This window comes from Phascolarctos cinereus, unplaced genomic scaffold, assembly GCF_003287225.1.
Source record: "Phascolarctos cinereus isolate Bilbo 61053 unplaced genomic scaffold, phaCin_HiC Scaffold_9;HRSCAF=440, whole genome shotgun sequence".
NCBI lineage: Eukaryota > Metazoa > Chordata > Mammalia > Diprotodontia > Phascolarctidae > Phascolarctos > Phascolarctos cinereus.
Genome location: NW_027556402.1, coordinates 203,572,329 through 203,596,909, shown reverse-complemented (window position 1 = coordinate 203,596,909; position 24,581 = coordinate 203,572,329). Strand labels below are relative to the sequence as shown.

The 24,581-nt window shown below is 41.5% G+C and overlaps 1 protein-coding gene across 7 annotated transcripts in view; it reads right to left on the bottom strand.

Moving 5' to 3' along the window:
* Positions 1 to 24,581, bottom strand: part of PTPRA (protein tyrosine phosphatase receptor type A) — a 167,683-nt gene that overhangs the window by 13,188 nt on the left and 129,914 nt on the right. For 6 of the 7 annotated variants that reach the window (XM_078148285.1, XM_078148284.1, XM_021005304.2 and 3 more), the window contains 8 exons: positions 16,971 to 16,994; positions 14,555 to 14,639; positions 12,723 to 12,796; positions 12,316 to 12,452; positions 10,272 to 10,362; positions 9,278 to 9,354; positions 1,447 to 1,483; positions 296 to 393 (listed from right to left, as the gene is read on the bottom strand). In XM_078148285.1, the coding sequence (XP_078004411.1) occupies positions 296 to 393; positions 1,447 to 1,483; positions 9,278 to 9,354; positions 10,272 to 10,362; positions 12,316 to 12,452; positions 12,723 to 12,796; positions 14,555 to 14,639; positions 16,971 to 16,994 (623 nt within the window). The remainder of the gene's footprint in view (positions 1 to 295; positions 394 to 1,446; positions 1,484 to 9,277; positions 9,355 to 10,271; positions 10,363 to 12,315; positions 12,453 to 12,722; positions 12,797 to 14,554; positions 14,640 to 16,970; positions 16,995 to 24,581) is intronic. The other variant, XM_078148288.1, reaches the window with a different exon arrangement.

The following is a 24,581-nucleotide window of genomic DNA, read 5'->3' as shown; positions in this document are numbered from 1 at the left end:
CCCCTGACCCACTCAGATGCCTCCAGAGCACAGCACCTGGGGAAGGTAAGCCCTGACTTCTTTTTCAGTTGGGAAAGAAGCTTGACCTCATGGACAAGTCACTTACCTCTCTGTGCCAAACCTAGAATGGTTCCCAGCAGCCTGAAAAGAGTCTGGGCTCTCTAGAACTGGGGTGAGCGGCAGACTCCCCCACGGGCTCGCACATATTCACAGACACAGCCCCACCCCCCAGTATAGTCACTGCTGCTGCTGCGGCTCAGGGAAGGAAACAGATTCATCATTCCTCTGTACTCACCTCCTTCCTCTCCTTCAAGTTGGTCACCATGACAATGGTAGCTGTATTTTGTTCCCAGATCATCCTCCAGAAATCATTCACTGTTTCTTCTTTTGGTCCTACCAAAGAGGAATGAGAAGCAGACACTACAGTACGTTCGCATAATACACAGAGAGCAAGAAATCTCTGTCTACATATCCCAGGGAGGCCTTTAATTCCCTGTGAAAAAAAGCAGCAGAAGCTACTTGTCCAGAGCAAGTCTCAAGGGCCCCTTCTAACTTGGTGGCTACATCCAATTTCTCTCCTTTCAGTGGCTTGTGTGGACTATGCTGTGCACAGGTTTGTATGACTGTGGTCAGAGGTCACCATTTGTTGAATTTCTCTATCCCTTCTTAACCCTCATTGCTATGGTTGCCATGATTCCACTAGGATAAAGATGGTACCTAAAATAGGGGCAGCAAGGTGTGTTCTGGGGCTGAGTAATGAGTGTGCCAGAAACTTTCAGATCCCAAAATGTTTGTGAGTGTGAATCTGGAGACTTAAGGCTTGGTGTGGAGCTGAGCTGCTCTAGGAATTCAGATTGGGCCGTGAAGCCCTGAACTATGAAGATTTCTGAGAGAGCTAGCCAAAACCAAATGAAGCTAACATTTCCTATAATGGGCTTAGGCCTGAAGGTATTCATACTGAGGCTGCTCAAGACCTGGTGTTTTTCATGCCTCCTTCTAGCTTTTAGACACTTGACTTCCACGACAGTCCTATAAAGAGTCTTGGGACACTATATCATCAGTACTCTCTCTCCTCTTGAATCTCAAAGGATTTTTTAAATCTCTCTCTTGCACATGGCTTCCTCTACTACTTATTTTGGTTACTTTACATGTCTTTTCTCCTCTTCTAGACAATACCTTGCATCCTGCACAACCTAGCAAAGGGCTTTGCAAATTTTGGCAGAAACAACAAATAAACAAATTGGCCTTCTCAGTAAAGTAGGAGGCAGATTTCAGTCATTTTTAAACCTTCCTAAGTGATGAAAAATGACAAAGAAGCACTCTAGGCAGAATGAGTCCAATGTGACCAGCTTGAAAGCTGAAAAGCTGAATGACCCTTCCCATTAGGGGTTCTGAGGCCCAATGACTTGAGATAAGTCCACTGGCATGAAGTCAACATAAATTCACCTTGTGCAGCAATAAACTTGTTCTTCTCTTGGTAGCCCTGGAGAGAAAGAGGAGGGAAAAAAAAAAGGAAGTGACAATTAGCAATGAGAGAAAGGAAAACTCCACCTCATTTAGCTTGGGAGTCTCTAAACCATATTGATCCTGTTATTAGGATCTTCATTTGGGATCAGAAAAAGTCCTGTTTCCCAGAACCTGGTTCCTAGGGTCCTAGTCTAGAGAGCCCCCAACACTGGGTTTAGCTAAGGCACGGGGGTAATAAAGAGTAGAGAACATCAAGAGACTGGATTGGTTTCCTCCGCCACATAGTTACTTTATGAATATTGGTGAGAAACATCTAAATATGACCAACCAAATGAGGGCATTATCTTCCCAGTGCAGATTAGATTCCCAACCGAAACTCCACTGGCAACTGGCAGTGAGGACTGTAGCCACAATGAGAACACAGGAAGATATGCCTTTATGTTTCCAAAGAATCCTGTCTGGTTGGGTGGCCATCTCCACCCAAGAATATGGACTTATGAAACTATTAGGGGGTGGCTCTCCCGGAGACTTTTACATGGCCTTCTATCCCAGGCACAATTTTCCTTTGGACTACACTCTGCCCATCTGAATGTGTACAGGAGTACTGAAAGCACTCCCTTCCTGCACATTTGTTGAGTAGTTACGCAATGATATCTATGTGTATAAACTATCGGACACAAAGAGCCTCTGGGTTAGAAGGAATGGGGATGAAATAGAACCCCTCCATTCATCTGAGGGGACACTTGAAATGGTCAAATCTGAACCCTGCTGGATGAAAACAGGAGAAGTGAGGTTTATGAAGTCTTTAGTAGCTACTGGCTAGATCCTAACTTTGGGGCCATTTGCTTAGGCCCACACAATGTATTAGGGGCCACCCAAAATACACAGACCTGCTTCTTCAAAAGGGAAGCAGAATGAACAACATCTCCCTAAATCTCAGTGACCCAGATGATTGAGGAAGAGGGACAGCACCATCCAATGAAGCTACAGATTAACTTCCTCTCCTTCCAACTTATACAAATCTGCTAACAAGTAGCTTCACAGTCTGAGTTTTTGCATTATAATGCTATGGGGAATAAGAAGCAGACAGCTTCATTTCTAAGTTGTCTTAATGGACATAGTTTTCTTTCCTTAGTGCAGAAAGGTTTGTTTGGTAGGAGAATAGCAAGTTGAGTGCCTACATGAAGACAAAGTGAGTTTTTCACTGAGGAAAGAGACTGGGAGATGATGTCAAGAGGAAGGATGAGTTGAGTTCAAGGGGCACTTCAGTCACTGAGGAATGACGGAGACAAAGGATGTCAGCTTGACTGCAAATTAAACACTTGTGAGGGATGAGGTGGACATAGAAATCTCAGAGGTATCAGCTCAGAGAAAGGGAAGTAAGGCTGGAAGGCAGAGAGCAAGAGGACCAAAAGCGCAAGGAGAGAAGAGAGAACGATGGCAGAAAGCAAGAGGAGGGCAGGATGACAGTGAGAGAGGAAGGGAGACAGAGTTTGTTCCACAACCATCTCCCCTAGAGCTTTAGGTGAGGCTTTTAAATCAGGGCAATAATGATTGGCAGCACAAACAACCACTCTCATAAGGAAGACTATTGTCAGCTCCAAATCTCAGGGGAAAAAACAAACAAACAAAAGACACACCTAGGGCAAACTGGAAGATGGAGACTTGGGAGGACCTGTTCTCAGTACAGATACCTACAGAGACATAACCAGGGTGGGGCAAGTAGAGCTTTTCCCAGAAATGGATGAATTTAGAGGCTACCAAAGTGGTTTGATAGGCATGGGAAGAGCAGCTGGGATCCACATGATGCAGCATGGGTAGGACCAACAATCTGGTTGGGCTAAATCAAAACCAGACACCTCCTTTTCCCCACTGTGGCTCTAATAGTCTGGGCTCCTCTTACTCGAGCTAAGGAAAGGGGGGGGGGATGGAAATGTCCAAGGAAATCCTTAATCTTTAAATCTCCCCACTGGGGACAATTAAGCATTGGGGTCCAACAGAACCTCAACTATCCATCACTTTGTTCATCTAGGCTCTGGTTAAGCTGGGACCTTTCACCGGTGGAGAAGAGGCTGAGACAGGGCAGAGGACCAGGAAAACCAGGACCAGATGACCAGTGAAACATTAGGAATCAATGGTACCCTGGCACCTGGCCAAAACAGGAACAGATGCCTTGGGCTTCTCTCTACTCCAGTCCATCCTCCACTCAAACTTATTGTCATACTTCTCTTCCTTAAATATAGGAATGTCATTTGGGAGTTGGAGGAGCATTCCAAACCTGACTCCACCCCTATCATTCAATAAACCCCAGTGGCTCTCATCTCTAGGATCAAATGTAAACTCATCTGTCTGGCTTTTAAAGCCCTTCACAACCTGGCTCTTTTACCTCTCCGGTTTTTTTACACTGTTACAAAAGCTAATTGGTGTAAAACTGGTTATTTGATATTGGAGATATCATCTGGTTGATTTATTTTAGGGACAGAACATTGGATAGGGTTCATTAGTGATAACACTGGAATCTCCAACATACTGGGGGGTAACCCCTAGAATTCTTAGGGGAGAAATAGTCAACTGGGGACCTAATTTTTTTTTTTTTTGGCTAGGCAATGGGGTTAAGTGACTTGCCCAGGTTCACACAGCTAGTAAGTGTTACGTGTCTAAAGCTGGATTTGAACTCAGGTCCTCCTGAATCCAGGGCCGATGCTCTATCCACTGCGCCACCTAGCTGCCCCAAACTGGGGACCTAATTTGAGGTATTCTTCTGGCGAATATCTCTGGGGACCTAATTTGCCAGTGCAAGCAGAAGTTGAGAGAGTGAGCCTAGGGTGATAGTGGCAAGTGTTCTAGATTTGGAGTCAGGAAAACCTGAGTTCAAACTCTCCCTCAGATATTTGCTAGCTGTGTAATACTGGGCAAATCACTTAACCCCTGAGCTTCAGTTTATTTATCAATAAAATGAGGGAGCTGTACTGGATGGCTTTTAAGGCCTTTTCCAATTCTAAGTCTATGTTCCTATGGCCATCTCTCTCTCTCTCTCTTTTTTTTGGGCAATTGGGGTTGTGACTTGCCCAGCATCACACAGCTAGTGCATGTCAAGTGTCTGGTCTGAGGCCGGATTTGAACTCAAGTCCTCCTGACTCCAAGGCCAGTGCTCTATCTACTGCATCACCTAGACGCCCCCCTATGACCACCTCTCTTGATCTCACAAGCACTCACTGGTTCAATTCCATTTTTTCAGACAGTACCTAAAACTAGATATATAGCCCTAGTGTCTCTCCAATTCCAATCCTGTATCAATTCTTTACCTACTAGTAGCTTCAACTGAATTGTCCTTATAGGTCATCTCAAACTCAATAGTTCCAAAATAGAGCTCTTTCCCCACTACACCGACTTGCTTCTCCAAACTTTATAGACAGAGGACTTGGAGTTGGAAGTAAATTCAGAGGCTGTTTTATCTAATCCCCTTGTTTTCTAAATGAGAAAACTGAGATGAAAGGAAGTCGAATAACTTCCAAGATTGCACAAGTAGCAAGCATCACAAGTGGGATTTGAACCTAGGTCCTCTGACCCCAGGGTCTAGATTCTTTCCACTGAACTAGTTATTTGGTTCCACTGCCTGAGACCACTCGTACATACTGGACCCACTATATTTCAGCCTGTCACTGAAAGAGATCAGTGCATCTCTATCTCTACAGGTACCACTCAGGCAGCACTTCTTAGATTAGAGCTGCTACATTCCTGGGGGCTGCTACCCTTTTAAATTTGTTGGTTCTGGCTTTCAAGCTGGGGCATGATGGGTAAAAACAGCAGGGCATGTAGCACCTGTCCTTAAAATCATAACCAGACATTCTGGAGAACCATGCCCCAGTTTGTCTGCTTCTTAAGACTTCAGCATTCATACTTTCATTCCCGTTGGTTCATGGATTGAGATTGGAGAAGCCATCCAGAGCATACGAGACAGATACTTCTGCCCTCACCTAGAGGGACATTACCATGACCTTCTGAATAGGTATGAGGAATACTTCAATCAGGAAGGCCTAGTAGAGTCACCTCTACCTCAGTTTTGCCATCTGCAAATTGAAGGAGTTGAACTAGATAGCTTCCATGAGTTTTTTGTTTTGTTTTGAGCTCTAAAGTAATACTATTCTTGGCTTTTAAAAGTACCATAAAGGTGGAGAAGGAAACGCTTGCTGGGGTGATGGCAGGAAGCAAACACTGCTTGGGGATGCAACTTCTTTAAAAGCTGCCAGGCTTAGGAAAAACGTTTCTGCCAAGCAAGCTTCGATGACGAGCCAACATCCAGAGTAAAAATCAAGGCTTGGGAATGAAATTCAATACAGCTTCCTCCTTCTAAGGCACTTCTATGACTGCAATTTCTCAAGTATTAGCATCTGTTATGGCTCCCTGAGCAGGCATAACTCAACATATATAGAGATAAAATTGTTTATGAGCTATAAGACAGAGCACCATCTCCTGTGAGGTCTGATATATAGCTGCTATGGGAAGTCTAAATTGCAATTCCCAAGGCTCCTGCCTCACGTTGCATTTACTGAAGGAAGTTTGCTTTCTTAAACACTCTATTCTTCTTGTTCTACGTAGAAGTTGGCTGTTTGTACCATCTACCACCTTCCTGGTAGGAGTTTGCTGCTTCTTCTGGTACGATATAAATTTGTTTGGCTAAGCTCCAGGAGAGATGCATAGAGATTACTGGGGAAGGAAATGTCAGAAGGCAGGTCATTTCCAGTGGAGCACACCAGGGATCTGCCCTTGGCATTCTGCTATTGAATACTTTTATCAATGACTTGGATAAATAGATGTTATACTTATTAAATTTACAGATAAAACAAAGTTGGGGGTGGGGAAGATCAGTTAACACAATGGATGCCATGATTCAAAATTATCCTAAGTTGGAACATTAAGCAAAGTCTTACATTTGGGTTAAGAAAAGTCAATTTCACAAGTACAAGATTAGAGAGACATAGCTAGAGAAACATTTTATTTGAAAAAGAGCTAGAGGTTTAAGTGTGGTGCTGCAACATGAGTTGTCAGTATGACAGGCCTGCCAAGACAGCTAATGCAATGTCAAGCTTTCAGAAGAGAGACAGTGACCAGGTCTAGGAAAGTGATAGTTTCACTATACTCTACCCTGTTTAGGCCATATCTGGGCTACTGGGTTTAATTCAGGGTACCACATGGAGGTTCAAAGATTTATAGCTAAAGGGATCCCAGAGGCCACTTAATCCAATCTCCTCATTTTACAGGTGAGGAAACTGAGGCCCAGAGAATTCAGATTACTTGCCCATAGTCACATAAGTATTATGTGTTAGAAGTGGGAAAGATACTGATAAACTGCAGTTTCTGGGAAGGGCAACAGGGGTGGTAAAGTGCCCCAAATTTATGCTATATGAGGACCAATTCTGAAGGAAATGGGAATACTTAGCTTATAGGGAAAGTTTAGAGGAGCCTCCTTCAGTGAGGAACTTTCTTCAAGTGTTTGAGAGGCTTTCACATAGAAGACATATTAGACTTTTTTTTCCTGATTGGCCTCAGAAAGCATAATTAGAAGCAGGGGGCGGAAGTTGTATAGAGAAATTCAGACTCAATACAAAGAAACAGTTCCTCACAAGTTATTAAAAAATAGAATGGGCTGCCTGGGAAGGTAGTGGCTTTTTCCTCCTAGAAGTTTTCAAGCAAAGGCTGAAGACCACTTGTTCCGTAAGACGTAGAAGAGTTGAGGCCCTTCCAACTCCAAGAGTCTGTGACTGTGAATCAGTCATCATTTAGCTTTTTCTAGAAACAATGAGGCATAGAAAGTCTGAAACCAAACAATGGTGGGTTTGAGCTGCTGATACTTTGCAGATAAGGCCACTCTTCAGACTATCCCTCAGGAGCAGGCTCTGTAGGTGGCCCAGGAATACTGTGGCTGGGCTCCTTCCTGTGTGTGTATATGTGTGTCCATGTGTTGTCACTGTTTAATCAAACAAGGTATGAGGAAGTAATAAGGTCAGATCTGGTCTTCCTGATAACTTCACTGGTAATAGTGAGAAGGATGAAATCTGGCTTTGCTGGTTTACAGGTAGTAAACTCTGACTGATACTCAACATACTACGATCAACTTAAGAGTTCTGGAGCCAGTCCAGGGGAAAAAAATCTGCAAAGAGTTCCTTAGCTTTGGATAGCTAACTGACCACAAGAAGAATGCAGAATGTTTCTGACACCCTTGCATAGAAAGCTGCTTCATTTTACAGATAAGGAAACTGAGATAGAGGTGACTCTATCTAGGCCTTTTCTGGTTGAAGTAATTTTCATGCTCATCAGGAAGGTCAATGTTAATGTGGTGAACACAGAGGCACTAGTTATGGCCCTTCTCATCAGCTCATCCAAACGTTCCATACTCTCCTTTCCCATTCACAAGCAAGCTCTCACTGAAGATCCTGCACCTTTCTCTTGTCTTGGAGGTTTCTTCTTCAATTTCCCTTCTCTAACCTCCTTGAAGCTCATATGTTCCTCAAACTTCAAAGCCCTTTCCTATCAAGCTCAAGGGCCCCCCCCATTTTTATAGACTTTTTGGGGGTATAACAGGATAACAGTAGAGCAGGGGAATGCGATCACTGTCAAACATCTCACTGAAATCCAAGCACACTAAGTCTACCATAATTGCTTCAGAGACACATTAAATGGATTCAAAACCGGTTCAATGACTAAATTTGAAGAATAATGATAATGAGTTGATATGAACCTGGAAGAAGGCTCTGGTAGCAGCTACAAGCCTCTGTCTTTTGCTCTGTTCTGTTCAACATTTTTATCAATGAGAGGTAGACTGGTCAGATTAGACCCCTTCCCTTAGAAAGGAAAGAGGGGATATATAGACACAAATAGTAACTGATGAATCCATAAGTGCCATCACTGCACATCAAAGGAATGATACCAAGCTCTGCGTGCATTCTTCTCTGCCTGATTATGAATGGGGTAATCAAGGGTGTTTCGGGCTTGTTGAACCTAGATGTGTGCATTTATAAAGTGCAACAATTTCCTTTGTTTATTATTCCCAAGTGTAAGATGGTGTGAGCCCCAGTAGTGAGAAGATTGGTCTCAGTACATCTGACACTGATCAAGCAAAAAGTGACCCAGGGTGCCACACCCTCAGCGCATCCTCTGCCTTGACAGAATAAATTGTAACTTGGTAAGTTTGTTGTGAGTTCAAGCTGTGTCTCTTCCTTAAATACAGAAACAGATTGTGATAACTTACACAAATGGATAGATGATACGCTTATCAAATTTGCAAAGGATATAATGCTGGGACAAATGTAAAGTGGATTTAGGTTTGAAAAAATCTGCTACACACAGGATAGAGGACTCACAAGTGAGTCAGAATGGCACAGTGGGAAGAGCACTGGACTCTCAGTTAGAAGAGCCTTGTTTCAAATCCTAGCTCTTATCCTTTTTATCTGTGAGAGTGGCTGGCTATTTCTCTCCTCAGGGCTTCAGCGGTGTAGGGGTAACCCTGAGGTATTAGGAATTCTAGTCCTGTTGCTCAGAAGCTCTCGTCTGGTACATTTTTCCAACCCCTTCCCCTATCAGTCAGTTGATATCTTATTGTTTCTGTCACATTTCAACTTGTCGAGGTCTTTTTAGATACCAGTCCTTATCCAGAGTCTCCATTTACAGGGAAACAATGACTTCCTTGCTGGCCACAGAAGCATTGCAAAGGCACCACAAGTAAGAGACAGAGAGATAGATGGACAAACATCATGCCCAACAAGCTGGGCAGGGGCAGGCAGGTGAGTGATAAGGGAGCTGAAGCTCTTACATTAATGAATGAGGCATTGATATAGTCGGAATCTGGAACCCCTTCAACCGGTGTCAGGTGTACCCTGGAATGGTCATCTAGAAGAGAGAGCAACAGCCATGACTCTTCCCTTTGAAACCCACAGTTAATGTTCTCTGTCCCACGTCCCCTTCAGATTCCTGAAGGACACTTTTCCACTACTACCCCTGGGTCCAGGCTCACCTACTCACCCGGGCCCCATCTTCCACTTTCCTTGACTTCTCCTTCCTGATTTATCAGTAAAAGACACTAGCCTGACATGGATCAGGAGGCAGACAGCCTAGCAAAGTAAGAATCCTTACATCTGACACATGGGTCTATGCATCTTTGAGATTGGGAGCAGAGCAATGTAAGATGAAATGTCAGCGTATAGACACCAAGCACTCTGCTGGGCCCAGAGGAATCATTAAGTCTGTTAAGCTCCCACTATGGTTCTGTCTCCTGGCCTTGCCAGCTTCTTTCCTTGCATTAGGGCTGCAGGGCACTTGTCTCTATCCCTTTATGCTTGGCTCTGTAGAATCTGCTTGGAACAAATATGCATAGTCAGGCAAAACATACAGGAGCATGCTCTCTGTGGAAGCCTTTCAAGTCTCATTAGGAGGTTTATCAGCCATTGTAGTTGAGCACATAAGCACAGGAGTGTGATTATTGTCACCCACTTTTGCTGTAAGCTCCTCATGGCCTGAGTTCATTTTGGAATCATTTGTGTTATCCTCTCCTCAGAGCCAAGCACAGGTCCTTGCACAGAGCAAAAGCTGAAGAAACGTTTGCTAATCTTGAGTGATGGAAGCAAGCACTGAGTGGTGTTGGGCCTAGGAAGGTACTCTGGAAGCCATAAGGTCTCTTAGATCTGCAGCATAACTCTACTTTTACTACTAAATACTGTTCTCCTTTTAACCCTCAAAGTATTGACTCAGAAGGCCCATGTAACTTCTCAACTAGAGAGAATTTCATGAGACATCCCAGAAGCACGTACAAGGCAAGATGTTCACATATCTGTTTTTCTCTTTGTTTTCTTCCTTGGAAGCAGCTTCACAGGTAGCCTGGATAGGACAGGCTGGGAGAGCCTGGAGGTCATAAGAAAAATAAGATAAGTTACTAAAAATGATGACTGACAATCAGTAAGCATCCCTGCAATGCAAACTTCTTTTGCCCATGTTGGATGGTAAATGGGTACTTTCCTTTCTTGTGAGAGAAGCTAGATAGGTCCATGACCATGGCAAATCTTACTGTCTAGCACTCACTGCTGCTCTCCTCCCCCTATCCCGCCAAAAAAAAAAATCCAAGTTGTTTCTAAATATCTAAAATACTGCATCATCTGTACTGTCATTGTGGGGAGAAAGCTCTTTCTTGGCCTAATACACAGAGATGGGCTGCATGGTGCACACAGCAGAGGGGCAGATGATTTTCCAGCAAGACACCAAGAACTCCTTCCTTTGTGACCCAGATCTATAGTTCCTTTATCACAGTACCTATCTAACTGAAAGGGAAATAGGGTCTAGAAAAACACTAGTGTTTGGGCTGCAGGGAATAAGAACTTCCTCCATGAAGCCTTCCCCAATGCCCCTCCCTGTCCAATCCCTGTCCCCTCACTGTTGGTGCTCTCTCCTGCCTCCATTTTCCTTGTATTAGACTTGTTTGTGTACATGGCAGTGTCCCCCTACAGTAGAATGCAAGCACCCTGTAGACAGGGCCTGTCCTGTTAATGTTTGTATCACCAGTACCTGGCATGTGCCTTGCACAAAACTTAAGAAACCTCTTCACCTCAGAAGTTTACTCCACCCCTAGACTTCCTCGGAAGAACCCTCTAGGTATCCCAGACCCTCCCTCCATCTTCATTCCTCTCCACTCCCACAGCCCTGTTCCCATGCTCTCCTCTGCAGCCTTCTTTTAAGCATTTTCTTTCTCCATTAGAATGGAAGCTATTTGAGGGCAGGGACTGTTTTTCTGCTTGTATCTGCATTCCCTGGTGCCTGGTATGTGGTAGACATTTAATAAATGCTTGCTGATTTCTGATTCGATTTCTTGCATTGAATCCAAACTACGCCTTCATCAAGGCCTGGATTTGGGAAAAGAGTGGAGCTGGCCCTTTAAATGAGGTCTCAGACAGGAAGGGCCAGACTGAAGAGCCGAAGGCCAACAGGAGAGGAGGAAAGGAGGCTCTTCTCTCTCCACGATCTGGAGTCAAACATGAAAATCTCCCTCACAGACTGACGGCAACAAGATGCATGAGTTATCTCTGCGCATTGAATCTGTTCTTCTTTTTCACAGAAAGCAGAAGAACAAAGCTGGGAGGTTGTGGTGTTTGAGAAGGCAGATTCTGGCTTGGGAAAATTTTCTAACAATGAAAATTGTCCAAAAGTAGGATGGGTTGCGTTGGAAAACAACAGGGCTTCTACTGCCAGAGATGGAGAATGGAAATTGTATGGACTCTTAGAGGGGGTGCTGTGGAGGAGATTCTTGACTGGACATAGGCCAGACAACTTATTTTTAAGGCCCTTTCCAGTCTGGGATTCTGTGATTCTAAGCACAATTGTGGCGCAGAATAATACTTCCTTCTGAGTTCAGGGCCAATGATATTTCTAAACCAGCTATAGACACAAGATGGCAGCAAAGTCTCTTTCAGCCCAGGCCCAGCCTCAGGCTTGCTTGGGAGCCTGGCTTGCCATTTCACTAATTTTTGACTAGGAGCTCTCTTAATGTTCTGGCCCTGAATACACTTAGCACTCTGCATTCACCTAACAGTTCCTGCCCAGGTTGTCAAGCGGCCTGAATTATGAGCCCACAGTTAGCTTAATGCAAGAAAGGGAGTGAGGGTGAAAAGCCAACTCTTTCTCTGCCTAGTAGAATCAGATGAGGCTACAGGCAAGTGTCTTACCCCTAGCACATTAGAAACCTCTCTCTGCAACCAAAGAGGTGGACAATGATCAGGTCTCTCATCCTTAGACTAGAGCCTGCTTCCCAAATGACTTCCTAGAACAACACTGCCCACCCAGTCACAGGGGAAACAAAGGGCTCACGTTGAATTCTTCTCGGAAGAGCTTATTATCATCAGCCATGCGTCGGTTAATCTCCTCTTCCAGCTTGTCCACTGGCAGCGGAGGATACTTCCTATTGGTGCTTGGAGACCTGGCCAGAAGTGGCATGCTTTGAGGCTCTGCAGCAGCACAAGGGGGAAGTGGTCAGTCACTCAAGGCCTAGAAAAGGCCAGCCCCCTGCCTGATAACTTGCTGCTTGCTGCCAGGGGCCAAGACAGCTCCAGCATCAACATAAAGGGACAGAGTTGCTGTCTTTGGTCAGTCTCAGGTGCTGAGGGTATGTGTGGGGCATTCTGATGCTATCATTTGCCCAGGGGATCATCACCAGACCCCCATTTTCCTTGCCCACTGAATCTCATGCAGAGACAGGCCATCGCCAGCAGCCTTACCCATGTCGTCAGTGCGTCCATTGGACAAGCGAAAGGAATTGGAATGGCTCCCAGCCTGCTTGTACTTCTTGAACCTAATGGGAAAGCACATAAAAATGGGCACCTGGAGCCCAAGAACAGAAATGGCATTCTTTGGAAGAAGGCTTAATGCGTCACTGTGACTGAGGCCATTTTCTATGGCGTTCACTTCAACCTTTCCAGGAACATATGAATAGGGAAGAACCCCTGCTCAGTGAGAACAGTAAACCAACTCCCTTTTAGACATCACATAATCCCCTCCTGCCATTACAATACTACAGCACTCGGAGATAAAACTGTAGGATTTTGTACTTATTATAAACCACACTGTATGTTCACTGGGACACATGGACCCGAAGAAAAGCCCCCATACCAAAACTGTCCATTTTTATCCTCATAACTTCTTGGGGTAAAGGAAGAAGAGTGAGAGAGATCTGTCCTGTGTCAGCGCCAGGAGATTTACTCTGGCCTTTGGATATCATAGGTAGAAAACCTGCTTCTGTGTCAGGTTATCTAACACCAGGACCCCTCCTAAGGTCTGTAACTCTACTGGGCAGAAGAGGAAGTCCCAGTACTTAAGTATAGCAGTTTGAGGCCTCCAAGGAGTCTTGTAATTCCTGTGTTCCCCTAGAGAGTTCCAACCTAGATGCTAGTCTAGCCAAAGGATCTGTCTCATCTTCCCAGCAAGATTTCTTGGATACAGACCTACCATCTGGGGCTGTAGGGATAGGGGCTGGGAATCTCTGTAGCACTATACCTCTGTGAAAGCTAGTTCTTTGAGAAGAAGGGATGCAAAGATGGCTGTTGGATATCTCAGGATGTTGTACATCATCCTCTACCCAAGAGTTAAAAATCCCGTATTCCCATGCCTACCCCCAATGCCACTAGTAATCATGGTGATACTGCTAACAGTCTCATACGGTCCCTGTACTGCTATGGTGCTCCTTAAGATTCATAACATTTCATAGGTATAAAGCCTTTAGCACGCTACAGAAGTAGGGGAGGCACAGGGCCCAGAAGCCGGACAGAAAGGCAGGACTAATCCCTGTTCCAGCTTTCTTACCCACTCATCAGGCCATTATTTTTAATGACAATGCTCAAAGTTCACCATCCTTAACACCCACCAAACTTCTCCCAATATTCAGAGGCTCAGGCCCAGGACATTTTTTCCTCTTTGGCAAAGGGAACAACATGTTTTTAAAGACAATAAACTCAGAGAGAGGAAAATCCTCACATACAGTATCTACCACTTTTAGAGATGAAGTCTATACTTGCAGGCTGAATTCTATCTCGTCAGGTGTGTGTGCTCCCCTCCCACTAGTGTCACCACATTAGTGACTGTATTCAGCATCTTCATGAGAGCTGCTTTGCTTCCCTATGAAATCATTTGCTAAAGAGCACTTTTACTGCTGAAGCCCTGGGTGGCTTATCAGCCACCACATCCCTCTTTTCTCCATACAAGTTCTAAGAAGCAAATGGCACCCCTTTCTATTGTATCAGACCAAGAGGACTTACCCAAGGCTAAAGTAGGTAAAATGAAGTAACCCAACTTCCACAATCCTTCAGGCCTGTCTGATCTTTCCTACACATCTACCACATTCTAACTTGTATCATCATGATACATCTACATCACTTACTCTCCTACTAGACTGTAAGGGTAGGAGCACAGGGAACTTTGCTCTCTATCCTGGCATGATCACCCTCCCCTGCTTCCCCAAGGGAGGAAAACACACAGCCTTGTATACTGCGGACAATGAAGACGTGTATTGAAGTGAACTGGATTAAGCCAGAATGGAGACGCTGAAGTTTCTTACCTTAACATGTACAGAACAATGATAATAAACACTATCACTAGCAGAGAGGACAGGGCCACCATCACCGCAATGATAGGTGTCTCATCTGAAACCAAGAAAACACACACACACACACACACACAGTCAGGTTAGAAGATCAGCATCAATTATAAGGGTAGTCTTGGGAAGCCACTAAAACAAGCTAGTGATGGCTCTTTACCTGAATGCTTCTATCATTGACAGAAAATGGAGGCAGAAAGGAGACAGAGGGGGAGAAGAGAAGAGGGAAAGAGAAAGGAGAAGGAGAGGAGAGGAAGGGAAGATGGATTAGGAGAAAGGGAAGGGAGGATAGAAATTGGAAAGGGAGGAGAGAGGAGAAGGAAGAAGGAGAAGGAGGGAGGGGGAAAAGGGGAAGGGAAAAGGGGAAAGGAGATAGGGAGGAACCAAGAGACCTAGCTTCCAGTCCTGGTTCTGCCGCTAACAGTGCAATCCTGAGCAATTCACTTAACCTCTCTAGGTCTCAGTTTCCTCTTATATAAAATATCAGGGGATTGGCCCAGATGGTCTCTATGGACCTTTTATAGCTCTAATATACTATGAGTATATTAATGAGTCTGATAGGAGTGTTCCTTACCATTATTTATTTTTATAGCATAATAATATTCCATTATATTCAAGCATGACAATTTGTTCAACCATTCCCCAACCAGGCACATCTACTTTGTTTCTAGTACTTTGCTACTAAAAAAAGTGTTTTGCTGTATATGGTACATGGAAAAGAGAGAAAAACAAAATAATATCAGAAAGGCTACTGGCTTTGCCATTTGACAAAAATGCTTCCAACTAGGAATAAATCCATAAATTTCCACAATGTAGAAGTCAAATCCATTTCATTGGCCTTATCAAATAGTTCAAAATGCCATGATACTCATTAGTAAAGAACTAAAGGGGAAATAAGGGAGCAGTGGAATGTTTAAGTACCATGATTTGAATGTTTATAAATTCAACATTTATAGGAAGATTAGAATTCCTTCCTAAACCACCAAAAACTATCCTGGAATTTGAGAAATTGGGAGTTTATGGATCTGGGTGTCCAAAAGACTTCTGTCCAAATTAATTGATTGCTTGGAATTCACGAAAACAGAGGAAGTTTAATAAAGATATGTCAGAAAAGAGGAGTAAGACACTGATTACACACTAGATGAAGACTGCTTACACTTGTTTGATTTCCTACTCTCACTTGTCTTTAAACATAAAGCATTCATTTTTAATTGCTGGTCTCATTATACATGTCAAAATTAGGGCTCACCTGAAGAAGCTATGGGTAAAAATATTCCTTTTCATCTATTTGGAGGTTATGATCTTAAATAATGAAACTTTTGGACAGAGAACATTAACCTAGAATCTCTTTTTCTTGGATTAACACTATCTCAGGACCTTATTTAAATACTACAAAATGTGATGAGCAAAGATAAATATATATATATATATATATATGTGTATACACACACACACACACACACACACATACATAAAACACACATATATTACTTTCCTCTAAATAGCTGCAAATTTCTGCAGAAATGAACAATGGAAACAGAAGAATCCATCCACAACCAATGTCTGGTTCAATAAGATATGGGAGATTATGGCACAAGATAAACTGCCATCACAAATTAAACATTATTGTTGTACCCCTCTAAGTAAGATGCAAATTTCTTAGAAAATTTCACCAAGAAGGAAAAAGTGCTTCACAGTGCCAAATCACTGAAAGGTATGACATCTATAGGCTAAGTAGCTACACAGAAGAGTGGTTCTGATTTTTGGTTTTATAATTTACTAACTGCGTGACTAAAGGCAACTTGCTTCTCCATTATGAACTTCAGCTTTCTCAACTGTAAATAAAATGGGAGATAATTATAGTTATGTTACCTCCCTCATAGGACTAGATCTAAGAAAAGTACTTTGTAATCCATAAGCTATCTATAAGCTATCACACTGCAAACAAATGATGACATAAAATAAGTTGTAATCATTTGTAAATATTATTCTCTTCAGTAAACATGTTATAATGTGTATATACATATATACATACACATATATTATATATAATATGAAATACCTACTGAAGTCTCAAGATATGAAAAGTAGCCTTTCATAGTTGATTTGTAAGTATGATAAATAATAGCTACTAATATCTCTAAGGTATGAGAAGTAGTCTTTTGTAGTAGCAGATTTCGTTTCTATTCCTATTTCCTGTTAAGTCAATATGAAAATATAAATTAAAAATTAAAAATCTCAAAACCACACATGCATATGGTCACCACAGATTGACAGGGAGTGGGAGGAGGGGGTAGGAAAGGAAAACAAAAGGTCACTGCACAATGAACTGGCTTCTTAAATGAAGTGACAATAAACAACAAGGTGAGTTTCTCACCTCTTCTCTCCGAGTCAGAATTACCTGTATAATAAGTGGAAAATAGAAACATTTATTAAGATGAAAACAGATAATAACTAGTAGTACTTCTACAGTCTCCTAACAATTTATTATTTGATCCAGTGGCTCTGATAGTGAGAAAGAACCAGCCAAAACAAAACTGGAGCTGAAGAAAGCTGCCCTTGTACCCTCTCCTCTACTTCCTTGCCTCATTAACAATAATCCCTTACATGTGTATGAGGCTTTTCAAGTTTACAGTGTCCTTTCACACGCATTATCTCATTTGATCCATATACTAGTCTGGGAGATAGGGAAAGAGGAAAGAAGGGCTCTCCTCTAACAAGAATACAGATCCAGTAAATTCGACAATGGCAATCTTGTGCCTGCTAATGACTTTTTTTTTTTTTGACCTGCAGTTTTTCAATGAGTTCTAGCTCGTGGCAGAGCATTCAGGGCACTGGCCCTTGATCATCCTTTATGACATTGTTGATCAGTTCTCCTAGGATCAGCCATCCCCCAGACCCATTTCTTAGAAGGAATTTATAACAAGAAGTACAGCTATTTCCACTCGCGTGGGGTATTACTACTCCCATCTGATGGCCAAAGAGAGTAAGGTTCAGAAGAGGGCAATGACTTGTCTTAGGTTATAAGAAGTTAGTAGCATAGTTGGGTCTTGAAATTAGGCCTCATGACTCCAAATCTACTTCCTGCTCTTTTCACTAGATTAGGCTTCTTCTCATTCTGAACTGAGGAGAAACAAAGGGCATGTCACCCTCTGAATCACCCTTTTGGACCCCTGAATCATTTTTATAGCTTTTCTCTGAGCTCCTTCCATCTTTCCACTTTCTCCTACAAAACAAACATTCCAAGAAGGGTCTTTCCAGGGCTAGTCATAAGAAGATGAACTCCTGGCTCTCTCTTAGCAGCCTCTTTGGCTTTCCATACAATATAGTGAGCCTTCCAAAAGTGACTATGAATGGAGTTTTTCCCTTCTTTGTGAGCTTCTTAAAGACAGGGACTGTTTTTGCCTTTTTTTTTGCATCCCCAACACAGTTCCTGACACATGTGGTTATTCGAGTCATTTTCCTTCAGTCATGTCCAACTCTTTGTGACCCCATTTGGGGATACTGGAGTGGTTTGCCATTTCCTTCTCCAGATCATTTTACAGATGAGGAAACTGAGGCAAACCCTAACCCTATATGACTTGCCTAGGGTCACATAACTAGTAACCTGGATGTGAACTCAGGAGGATGAGTCTTCCTGACTCCAGGCCTGGCACTCTATCCACTGTGCTACTCTAGCTTCCTCCTGACACATACGTACTTAATAAATGCTTGCTGACTAGACAGCACAGAAAAACCAATCAAGAATGGTAATTCTACACACAAGATTGCCTCTGTCTCATGGGATAGTGTCAAGTTCTTCAAACAGTCTCAAAATAAAATTCATTTTAAAACAAATACATACTGGATAGTCTTTTTTTGAAGTGGGTTATAGGTAAAGTCTAATAACATGGCTGCCAATGAATAGTAACTTGGGAATCAATGGCCTGAGTACAGGAGCAGATGTTTCTGAAAGCGGAGGAGGAAGCCAAGCCAAAGCAGAAGGATAGAAGAGGATGATGGAAAGTTTAAGTATTCGCCATGATTTCTATTACTGAAAAAGTAGAAAGTCAGGGAGTATGTGAGAGCTCTCTCTATCCAAGCATGTGAAGGGCTGTCATATGGAAGAGGGATTAAACTTGCTCTGTTTGATTCTAGAGGGAAGGATTAGGAGTAATTCGCAGAGGCAAATTCAGGCTTGATAAAAGGAAAATGTTTCTAACAATTAAGATGTCTCAAAGTAGAATGGACTGCCTTGTGAGCAGTGGCTTCCCCCTTTTAGGAGGTCTTCAAGCAGAAGCTGGATGCTCATTTGTTAAGAATGCTTTAGTAGGGAATGCTTTTGGGCCTGGATTTGACCAGGTGACTGCTGAGGTTCCTTCCAGCTCTCAAAATCTAATTCTGTGATCTGTCAGGGTTATTGAGAATAAATACTCACTGGCTGTAGTTGAAATTTTCCAGGGAAATACAATCATTGAGGACTTTGTGGGATGGTGCCCATGTACACTTTAGAACTAGAAGTGTCGAACAGATTAAAGGGATGGTGTATTAGCACTGTATAATAAAAAGATATACTATTGAGTAAATCTAGGAACCAGAGAAGGGAAACCTTGGTGGAGAGCATTACAGTCAAGACTGATGGAAGCAGAAACAGAAAAAATACTATAATTAGGATATACTATAGATTATCTCTAGACAGAATGAAGAAATAGAAGAAGAATTCAAAAAGAGATAACAAGTCTGGCACAAAGGCATGTTATAGCACTGATAAACAAATGAATGAAAAAGAATTCATCACATGCTTACTAGTACAAAATATTGTGCACACAAATAGAGAAACAAAACAGTCCCTGCTCACAAGAAGCCCATGTTTTAATAGGAGGAGACAACATATATTGGAGATTTCAGCTGCAAGTCAGGTAGAAAGGCTCCATGGTTTTTAGGGTGCAGTGGCAAAGTATATAGTCAAGCATCTTTTATGTTTTATTATTTAATATTATTTCTAATGATAAAATCACATGCATTTATGAAACAGAATCATTCGACAGCAACAAGGGCTTTGTGGCAAGAACTTTGTCTTCTAGGTGTTCCATAGCTGTGGCCACTGAGGAGGCAGAAGCTAGTGGCTGGAGGTGCAAAGCCAGGATAGCAAAGTATAGGCAGCAACCCAGTCGAACTCTCCCAACATTCCCCTCTAAACAATTTCAAATCAAATTTTGGAGCAGCAGAGCCAACAAAAAGTTAGAATGAGACATTTTTCTAGCCTAAGACAGAAGAGGTCTAAGACATCAGGTGGGGGCTGGTCCAGAGCACAACAGGAACAGCAGTGGCAGGCCTTGGAGGTCGCCTCAATAGTGGCAGTAGCAGCAGCTTTTGAATCTTTCAGCCCAGATACGGTAATGGAGTCAGACAACTGGTCAGAAAGAGATTATAAGGGACACTTTGCTGGCACTGGGTACAGTTTGGGCTGATTGGCAACTCTATTGCCCATATACAGTTCTGGGTCACAGTTCAGAGAGTAGCACTAGAGTCTATGGGAGAGCAGAAGCCCTTCCTGGGTAAAGACTAGAGTACAAACCAGGAGAGCAGTAACCATACCTCACCCAGCATCACATGACCTTGGAAACACTAAACTTACAGACAGCCAGAACTAGCTCTGAAACAGCAGCATGAAAAATCTGAAGCTTGTGAAAGTACCCCATCTACTCTGGGAGCAGAGCCCAATTTTAACACAGAGTTAGAAGTCAAGAAAGAGGCTGAGAAAATGAGCAAACGTCAAAAAAACAAAACAAACAAACCAAAACCAAACCAAAACGAAAAAAGAAGACACAAAAAGCAAATATGGTGGCAGAAAAGATCAAGCCAAACTCCAAAGAAGACAACAATGCAAAGAGAGCTACAGACAAAACCTCAAAGAAAAATGCTAACTGGAAACAAGTCCATCAAGAATTCCCGGAAGAGTTAAAGAAAGAGATAAAAGTGGCAGAGGAAAAATGAGAAAAAGAAATGATAGGGATGCAAGGAAATTTTGAAAAAAAGAATTAACAGCTTGGTAAAGGAGAACCAAGAAATACTGAAGAAAATAACACCTTAAAAAAACAGAATCGACCTAATGATTTAAAAAAAAAGGCACAAAAATTCACTGAAGAATTCCTTTAAAAGCAGATAGGCCAAATGGAAAAGGAGGTACAAAAGCTCAATGAAGAAAATAAGTCATTACAAATTGCAACTGGGATGTGGAATTAGGGTTCTTAATTCATTGTTGGTGGATTTGTGAGCTGATCCCACCACTTTGGAGAGAGATTTGGAATTATGCCCAAAGAGTTATTGAACTGCCTATTCCCCTTAACCCAGAAATACCACTATTAGGACTGTTTCCTGAGATGATTAAGGAAAATGGAAAAGAATCTACACGTTCTAAAATATTTATAGCAGCTCTCTTTGTAGGGGCAAAGAACTGGAAATTGCAGGGATGCCCATTAACTGGGGAATGGCTAAACAAATTGTAGTATATGTTCATGATGGAATATTACTGTGCTATAAGAAATGATGAACTCAATGATTTTAGAAAAGCATGGAGAGACTTCCATGAAATAATGAAGAGTGAAATGAGCAGAACCAAAAGAATATTGTATACAATAACAGCAGTATTATTTTAAGAACAACTTTGAGCAACCAAGTCATCCTATCATAAATACTCAAATTAACTACAAAGATCCTATGAAGGAAGATGCTATTTGAATCCCGAAAAAGAACTGACACATATATGTATGTGTGTGTGTATGTTGTAGTAATTTCAAAGTTTGGGATGGGGAAGGAAAAAAGAGAAAGTCACATGATAACTTTGTTGTATATCTGAAAAGAATATAATATAATGTACTATTACATATTATATATTATAATACTATATATTATATAATAATACATAATTGTATATAATATGATAATATATTATATTACAAATATAATTTGTACATAATTGATCTGCAATTTCAGGTGCAATCCTCTGGTTTTCTATCCCACTTAGTTATGGAAATGCTTATTTTATTCCTTAAGTTCAGAATAAAAGAAATACATTTTTAAAAATTACAACTGGGCAAGTGGAAGCTAATGATTCCATGAAACATCAAGAAACAAAACAAAGTAAAAAAATGAAAAATATCTCATCAGAAAAACCGCTGACCTGGAAAATAGATCGAGGAGAGGTAACTTAAGAATTATTGGCCTACCTGAAAGCCATGGGAAAAAAAGCCTATGCATCATATTTTAAGAAATAATAAAGGAAAACTGCCCCATATCTTAGTTTCAGAGGATAAAATAGAAATTAAAAGAATCCACCAATCACCTTCTGAAAGAGATCCTATGATTAAAACTCCCAGGAATATTATAGCCAAATTCCAGAGCTCCCAGGTCAAGGAGAAAATATTGGAAGTAGCCAGAAAGAAATAATTTAAATACTGTGGAGCCACAGTCAGAATCACACAAGTTTTGGCAGCTTCCATATTAAAGGACAGGAGGGCTTGGAATATGATATTCTGGAAGGCAAAGGAGCTAGGATTACAACCAAGAATAATCTACCCAGCAAAATGGAGCACAATCATTTAGGGGAAAAACTGACATTTAATGTAATAGAAGATTTTCAAACATTCTTGATAAAAAGACCACAGCTGAATAGAAAATCTGACATTCAAACACAAGACTCAAGAGAAGCATAAAAAAGGTAAACATGAAAGAGAAATCATAAGGACTTCATATGGTTAAACTGTTTACATTCCTATATGGGAAGATGATAATCTGTAACTACTGAGAACTTTATAGGCACCTATACAGGGAGCACAAGTATGAATCAATTATATTGGCTTGATCTCCCTGAAAAATAAAAATAAAGGGTTGAGAAAGAGGAATGAACTGGGAGAAAGAGGTAAAAGAGAAAGGTAGAATAGAGAAAGCTCTTTCAAATAAAAGAGGAATGCAAGGAAGAGCCTTTACAATGGAGGGGAAAATGGGGAGGCAGCAGGCAATGCTTGAATCTCACTCTCACTAGAATTGATTAAAAGATGAAAGAATATATATATACATACACTCAGTTGGGTATAGAAATCTATCTTACCCCATAGGGAAATAGGAGGAGGGAAGGGGATGTGAGAAATTGGCAGGAGGGGGATGATAAAAGGGAGAGAGATTAAAGGAGACAGTGGTCAAAAGTATAAGAGATTTTTAAGGAGGGACAGGATAAAGAGAGAGAGAGAGAAGGATACACCTAAGAAAAAAGGACGAAGGGAAATAACACAATTAATAATTATAACTGTGAATGTGAACAGGATGAGCTCACTCATAAAACATAAGCAGACAGCAAAATGGAATAGGAAGCAGAATCCAACAATACGTTGTTTACAAGAGACACACTTGAAACAGAAAGAGACACGTATACCAAGTTAAAATAAAGGGCTGGAGCAGAATCTAATATGCTTCAACTGAAGTGAAAAAGGCTGAGATAGAAATTATGACAAAGCAAAAGTAAAAATAGACCTAATTAAAGGTACTATAGACAATGAAGCAATATCAAAAAGTTCTAAGGGCAAGTTTCTCTGATAAAGGCCTCATTTCTCAAATACACAGGACACTGAGTCAAATTTATAAAAATAGAACCATTCCCCAATTGATAAATGATCAAAGGATATGAACAGGCAGTTCTCAGAAGAAATCAAAACTATCTATAATCTTATAAAAATGCTCTAAATCACTATTGATTAGAGAACTGCAAATTAAACCAACTCTGAGGTGCCACCTCACACCTTTCAGAAATGACAAATGCTGGAGGGGATGAAGGAAAATAGGCACACTAATGAACTGTTAGTAGAGTAGTGAACTGGTCCAACCAGCCTGGAGAACAATTTGGAACTAGGCCCAAAGGGCTATAAAATTGTACATACCCTTTGACCCAGCAATACCACTACTAGGCCTGTATTCCAAAGAGATCAAAGAAGAAGGAAAAGGACCTACATGTACAAATATATTTATAGCAGCTCTTTTTGTGGTGGCAAAGAACTGGATATCAAGGGAATGCTTATCAATTGGGACATGGCTGAACAAGCTCTGGCTTGATGGAGTACTATTTTAAGAAATAACAAGGCGGGGTCCCAAGGGCTATAAAACCATGCATACCCTTTGATTTAACAATACCATTACAAGGTTTGTATCCCAAAAGACGTAAAAAAAAAAAGGACCTATTTGTACAAAAATATTTATAGCAGCTCTTTTCTGGGGGTAAAGAATTAGAAATTGAGGGGATTCCCATTAGTTGGGAATGGCTGAACAAGTTGTAGTACGTGATTATGATGGAATATTATTATACTATAAGAAATGATGAACAGGATGCTCTCAGAAAAACCTGGAAAGACTAGCATGGACTGATGCAAAGTGAAATGTACTGTGTACAAAGTAACAGCAATACTGTAGGATGATCAGCTGTGAACGACTTAGCTATTCTCAGCATAGATTCCAAAGACTTATGATGAAAAATGCTATCCATCCCCAGAGAAAGAACTGATGGTATTTGAATACAGATTGAAGCACACTTTTTTTAACTTTATTTTTCTTGAATTTTTTTTTGTCTATGTTTTCTTTTACAACATGACTATTATGGATATGTTTTGCACGATTACACGTGGATAACCTATATCAAATTTCTTGCTTTTTCAATGGGGGAGGGGGCATGCAGGGAGAGGGAGGGAAGAAGGGAGAGAATTTGGAACTCAAAGTTTTAAAAACAAATGTTAAAAATTGTTTTTACATATAACTGGGGAAAAATAAAATACTAAACAAAAATTTAGGGGAAAAAAAGAAATAACAAAGGGGGTGGTTTCAGAAAAACAAGGTGAGACCTATATGAACTGAAAGTGAAGTAAAAGGAGGTGGTAGATTATTATGCACAGTAACAGCAATGTTGAAATGATGATCAACTATGAAAGACTTGGCTACTCTGATCAATACAATGATCCAAGACAAT